A 7,424-nucleotide genomic window follows, 5' to 3' on the forward strand; every position below is an offset into this window, starting at 1 on the left:
GTCAAATTTATACTGCTTTAGTAAAGCGATTGGGCTGAATGAAAAAGTTGATAATTAGCATTTGAAAGTAAGACTGAGGGGCAAGACAGTAGTTTGAATCCAATTTTGATTATAGAAAAAAAACGACTTTACAATATATAAGTGCCTTAGATGAAAATAGATGCAGATGTATTCTGTTGAAGTTGGTGATAGAATTGTAGAAAGTGCTTCAGATGGCTATCCTTACTGTAGAAAGTAATGGATTAATACGAATAGTTATCAAAACCGAAAAAGCTTTTGTGAACGATTTAACGATGATTCTTCCAATAAATTACTTAATTTTAAACCTTACAATGGACACGATCTTTCGCGTTTAATAGGCTTTTGAAGATAAATCTTGTGGAGGCACACTACTATGTTGATTGCGACTATGCATAGACAATGATTGTTATTACAACTTTGGTGACACCCAATAGGTCAGTTTGTTCAATAGGGTAGGAACGTTTTGAACGGTAACCTTGCAAAACGGACGTACTATATCTGTTAGGTATGATACAATATGTATGAGAAAACATACATAGAGAAAAAAGATCACTTTAGAGAAGCACCGAAAGAAAATGCATGTAAAAGAAGTTGATACTGAGGGATTATACCGTAACGCACATTTCGGTGTTCGAGGTGATACGTAAACTCGGTTTTTATATGACACAAGTATAAGCCTCAAATTCCTTCTTTGTTTGAAATGGGAGATAAGCTTAAACTTTATATTTTAAGAAAATACTATAAAGGTATTGTTTAGTGAATGCGCGGGCATTTTGCATGTTATTTTTTTATAAACATTGATATCTGCAGAGCTGAAGTTTTGCTTTGGTACACAAATTATGTTAATTTCTTGCTTTAGTAGACAAATCATGTTTATTTCTTGCTTTGTTAGACAAATCATGTTCATTTCTTGCTTTGTTAGACAAATCATGTTTATTTCTTGCTTTGGTAGATAAATCATGTTAATTTCTTTTTTATGTTCATTAAAGCTGGCCATTACTTCTAACCTTACTAACATTATACAACATTTAACAAGAAAATTGCCAATACACAAAGAACATAAAAAAATTCGATTATTACTAGTATTTGTTTGTCAATCTTGAAAAGATTGTAATATATAGAATTGCTTAAAAAATGTAGCTGATCGTCCTATTATTAGTTTATTGACATAAATCTTGATATCAAAATTTCGTGCTGCAGCATATTATCAGAAAACTAAAGTTGTTTTAGCATTTGATTTCAACAAAATGTTACATTAACGCATATGAAAGATATAATTAAGAACAAAAATGAGACCTCAAGATAGTGGATGTGCATGGATGGTTTTACTAAGTATGTTATCGTGTCACGATATATACTGCTTACGATTGTCGGAAGGCAATTACGAGACCAATGACCGTGTTAGGCAACACACTGATTGGGTCGCGAAGGGGGATACGGGGCAAGTGATTGTACGATCTGATGCACTGCTTGGGCGTCGGATATTCATCACGAGGTAAGTTTTATTTTCACGTTAAACACTGACTGGGTGCCGGAATGGGTTCATGATGAAAAAAATCATGTCACATGATACAACGATTGGGTTCCGGGGAGTTACACAACTTCAAATGTGTTACAGTGTTTTTCTCAGAGCAGTACATTAAATCCCTAGTTCGTAATTCATGACATACGAGTGTCACTTTTTCAGCTCCTTTAGTCATGACAGTGGGGTTGAAGATTCTCAGTTGCAAGACATTCGTAATGAGTTGGAGTCTGGCACCTGCGTTGCTCACACATCACCTCTGTTGCTAGGATCATACATTTTTTTTTTTTCATGGGATTTTACAACCTGTGTTCTCATGTTAACTTGATTGCATAGTTCTATATAACGTATAAGAAATAACATGCTTTCTGTTCAGATCAGTAAAATAGTTACACTAGGTTGTGGCCCTATGTATCGTATCTGGTTCATGCCGTTTTTATGCAAATAGTGTTTTTGACGCAATGATTAATTGATTAAATGTCAATAAGAGTCAACCGATAATTATTAAGTAACTTATTGCTTCGTTTTGCAGGCATCGGAATAGCTTTTATTTATGGACCATCCTTCCAAATTCGGCAGCAGTAGGCGGCGTTTCCATTGGTGGCATCATATTTGCGCGTTTGATATCATATCTTTTAAAAGGAACGTTTTCCAGGACTCGTTCTTGCTGTTAGGTTCTTTCCAGGGCTGTATAGCTGGTGCTCTCATGCGGCCGATTAAATGCTATGACAAAATGTTAAATATTGAACATCCGTTATCTGAAGAGATTAACAAAATGTTAAATCGTACAGACGATGAAAACAGTGAAACTAATATGTGTTGATACTTGTAGGGAGCTTCTTGTTCATGATAATACTAACTACACAATGCAGAGAAAGAAATTTCCTCAAACGAAGACAAGGAAACAACGATGTAATACATTGCGGCCTCCATTTAACTATAAATCAACGGACTGTGCTGATCCATACGATAAAATCAGAGAACCCAAACAAAATGATAAAGCGTTTAAAAAAATGCTTGACATAAACTTCCTAAAAAGTCCTATGTTCATTGCATTTTAACTCTTCGTCATTTTTCCGGATCAAGTAATTTAAACAGTCCATTGTGGGTTGCACCATGAGTCAAAGAAACTAGAATGGACAAAAACATTGTAGCAACATTGGTAACGTTTTACAGTATATTGGACTTACTGGCAAGGATTGTTTTAGGCTTTGTTGCTGATAAGAAATATTTGAGGCGATCTACCATGGCAGTTCCATCGTCAACCATAGTTTGGATATCAGGACTAATTTTGAAATTGTACACACCATTCACGAGCCTCGTTATATACCATAATTGTGGGACAATTTAGTGGGACCTACTTTTCGCTAAATTGTGCAGTCATCGTGGACTACCTCGGATATGATATGCTGAACTGTTAACTTGGCTCCAATGCATTGTTATCCGGTCTGATGGAGGCGTTAACGTTTTTTTTTTGTTGGTAGGTATTTCAGTTTTTATTTGTCCTGTGAAGTTACATTTTCTTTGTTGATAGAATTTATCGTTATACGTGTATAAAAACTAGTTTTTATTTATTTGTCTTTTTTGTTTTTCTTCCAAAAAGGCATACACAAGTATAGTTTATGGATCAAATATGAACACTTCTCATAGTCCGCGGGTTAGAGATTTTCATTGTTAATTTCAATATAGAGCTTTACTACTATTATATATTTAATATCTACCATGCTTGAAACCTTACTTTCAAACGATTATTTAATGTATTTTATGATAACACGCAGATAACAATTTGTTGATTTCGCTGTTTGCTTTTGTGATATCTAAAGATATAAAGCTAAATAGAGTATGTGTTACAATTGGGGACTTAGTAAGCATGCCTTTACCAAAAGACAAGGGATGGTCGTGGATGGTACTTATAGGTAATGCGATTGCTTCTTAATATGATAAACAAAGTTTCATTTAGCTTTTTGATTATCAAATTACAAAGCAATATAAATATTCCGAAGCTTTTATTTAATTAAAAATACACACGGTTATTAACTCTTAACGGTTTGTGTGCGTTTTATTAACTTAAAGGAGCCATTATGCAAATGACGTTGACCGGAGGACTGAATAAGTCGGCAGGCATTCTCTTCATCGCCTTTCAAGAACGTTTTGAGTCATCATCAGCTACGACGTCGTTGTTGTCAACCTTACCACATTTGACATACAGCATAGCAGGTTGTATAAATATATTATATTTCCTTAATTAAAAGATTTTTATCATTGTAATTATTATTAATATTATTATAATTAATATTATTGTTATTATTATTATTATTATTATTATTATTATTATTATTATTATTATTAGTATTAGTATTATATTATTATTATTATAATTATAATTATTATCATTATTAAAAATATCTAAATTAGTATTATTATTATAACTATTATTATTATAATTATTATTATTATTATCATTATTATTATTATTATTATTATTATTATTATTATTATTATTATTAATAATATATTTTATTTTTATAATTGTTATCTTTATTATTATTATTATTATTATTATTATTATTATTATTATTATCATTATTATTATTATTATTATTATTATTATTATTATTATTATTATTAATATTATCATCATTATTATTATTATTATTATTATTATTATTATTATTATTATTATTATTGTTATTATTATCATTATCATTATCATTATTATTATTATTATTATTATTATTATTATTATTATTATTATTATTATTATTATTATTATTATCAGTGTTATAATTATTATTATTTTTATCATTTCCATTATTATTATTCTTATCATTATTATTATTATTATTTTTATTCTTATTATTATTATTATTATTATTATTATTATTATTATTATTATTATTATTATTATTATTATCATTATTATCAAAAATATTAAAATTATTAATATTATTATTATTATTATTATTTGTATTATTATTATTATTATTATTATTATTATTATTATTATTATTATTATTATTATTATTATAATTATTATTATTATTATCATTATTATTTTTATTATTATATTTTTTATACTTGTAATCATTATTATCATTATTATTATTATTATTATTATTATTATTATTATTATTATTATTATTATCATTTCCATTATTATTATTATTATTATTATTATTATTATTATTAATATTATTATTATTATTATTATTATTATTATTATTATTTTTTTATTATTATTATTATCATTTCCATTATTATTATTAATTATTATTATTATTATTAGTAGTAGTAGTAGTAGTAGTAGTAGTAGTAGTAGTAGTAGTAGTAGTAGTAGTAGTAGCAGCAGTAGTAGTAGTAGTAGTAGTAGTAGTAGTAGTAGTAGTAGTAGTAGTAGTAGTAGTAGTAGTAGTAGTAGTAGTAGTAGTAGTAGTAGTAGTAGTAGTAGTAGTAGTAGTAGTAGTATAATTATTTATTTTTTTTATTATTATTATAATTATTATTATTATTATTATTATTATTATTATTATTATTATTATTATTATTATTTATATTATTATTTATATTATTATTTATATTATTAATATTATTATTATTATTATTATTTATATTATTAATATTATTATTATTTATATTATTAGTATTGTTTTATTATAATTATTTAAAAAATTATGACATTAACTTTTGTGATTAGTAGGTTAACATAATAAAGAAACATACATGTATTTGTTTCATCACTTTTTGTAATGACATTCGGCATCAAGCTTGCTACATGCCGAACTCTGGTGTTTCTTGGGTCTTTGGTCCACTGCATTGGATATATTATTACTTCTAGAGCACAGGATGTACGTGTGTTACTGATTTCCTACGGAATATTTAATGGTAAGGTTTACTATTTAGTAATTTTACGTAACAATAATTACGTAAATTCTTAATCTTTACTCAATATACACCTTATGGACACGTTTACAATGGTGTGCATTTCAATCAACAGCTCAGGCAATTCTTGCATCAAAGGTAACATCACATATGTTTTGTAAGGTTCGTTACTATATACAATTACAATGCAACAACACTAAATAGAATGTGTTATTTTTTACTGATATTGTCAACTACGTTCCAGGGACTGGAAATGCATTGACGCTATCAACATCACTGACTATGGTCGGATTTTATTTCGACAAACGACGGGGCTTTGCTAACAGCTTGACCACTGCAGGAAGCTCTTTTGGCGGCCTGATGTTTGCACAAGTTATTACTTTATTACTGGATGCATATGGATATCAGGGGTTACTAGTTATTGCTGCAGTGTCATTGCATGGCTCTATTAGTGATGCTCTGTATCGTCCTACAAAGTTCTATGAGACCAGTAATACAAGTAAACCGGAGGAAAAACCACTGGCAAAAATTGAACATAACCAAAATGATGTTATTTCTGATATCGATTTAAGTATACATGCAAACAACGAGCAGGGCATACAAGAACAAGAAAATATCAAAGATAGACATAGCAGCCCAGATATACTGTGTTTGAATGCTGATTTAGGAGCTTCTATATTGAAGATCCATAGGACCATGAGCGAGTCCTCCATAAACGACAGAAGCTCTTTTAGAATCTCAAAACGTTTAAATGTTTTTAAAACTCTAGCAAATGTGTTTGATATAAGAGTGTTTTCAATTCCGGTATTTATAGCTTTTGAAGTCTCTGCAATTCTTCTATGCCCTGCGACGATGCTCAGTCCGGTCTTTGTTGCACCGCATGCAAAAGAAGCACTAAATGATACAAAGAAAGTAGCAATCCTTATCACAATTTTTAGCTCCCTCGATCTCATTTCCAGAATTGTGTTAGCATTTATTTCTGACAGTAGAGTTATACGACGATCAACTTTAATAGCAATCTCCGCCTTTATAATTGGAATCAGTAACCATTGTGTTCGCTGGTATACGAGCTATGAGACAATCATAGCTCACACAGTAGTTCTTGGCGTATTTAGTGGGAATTACCTTTCCCTGTTCGCTGCAATAATCGTGGACTTTATGTCAATTGAGAGGTTACAAAGTGTACTAGGATTTACAGCATTGTTTCAGGGTTGTGCAGTCGCCATCTCCTTTTACCTTGTCGGCAAGTATATTTGTATTTTCAAAACGAAATATGTTGTTATAATAAATCACGATTGGAAAGAAGTTTATAACTTTATGTTGTACTGAAGATGAATTATAAGTGCAAATAGAGTGGTTGTTAAATGCATACTGTACTTGTAACATACTTTGGTTGTAATCTATTCTTTTCTAGTTGTCATTTACCTGAAATTTCATTTTCTACCAATTTCCAGGATACCTACGCGACGCTACCGGCTCATATGTCATGTCATACCACGTGTTGGGGGCTATGGTGATTGTCGGTGGACTAGTTATGTTGAGCCTTCCATATATACATGCAAGATCACAAAAAAACAACAACAAAAAACCCTTAAGTTTAAGTTACATGAGTAAATATTTTTTTTAATTTAAAACGTTTTCTATTTCATGTTATTACTATTTATTCAAATATTGTTTCGTTTGCATTTTGTTTAGCATTCAAATTTGTTATGTTGCTTGGTAATTTTCAAAAATTTATCTGTTATTCTTGTTTTTAGTTCGTCAGTTTACATTCTGGAACACTCTTAGATTCCTAGCGATGGATAAACTGCTAGCACATAATATTTTAAAATAGGCGTTTTCTTGAAGCTGGCATTAGATGACGTTAAAACATACTGTTATTATTATCATTTTTATTTTTATTTAGCAATTATTTAAGTTATCAAATTGTGACAAAATTATGCTATCTTTGACATGTTTGTAAATATTTTATTGATTCCAATTTGTTGTACGCTTATGGGCT

The 7,424-nt window shown here is 29.3% G+C and overlaps 1 protein-coding gene across 1 annotated transcript; it reads left to right on the forward strand.

The window, feature by feature from the left end:
• Positions 1-3,731: 3,731 nt before the first annotated feature.
• Positions 3,732-7,210, forward strand: LOC128219379 (monocarboxylate transporter 14-like). Its single transcript, XM_052927189.1, has 4 exons — positions 3,732-3,760; positions 5,379-5,425; positions 5,667-6,669; positions 7,180-7,210. The coding sequence occupies exons 3-4, from the start codon at positions 5,705-5,707 to the stop codon at positions 7,208-7,210; spliced, it is 996 nt and encodes a 331-aa protein (XP_052783149.1). The 5' UTR covers positions 3,732-3,760; positions 5,379-5,425; positions 5,667-5,704.
• The last annotated feature ends 214 nt before the right edge of the window (positions 7,211-7,424 follow it).

Source organism: Mya arenaria, chromosome 15, assembly GCF_026914265.1.
Source record: "Mya arenaria isolate MELC-2E11 chromosome 15, ASM2691426v1".
Classification (NCBI taxonomy): Eukaryota; Metazoa; Mollusca; class Bivalvia; order Myida; family Myidae; genus Mya; species Mya arenaria.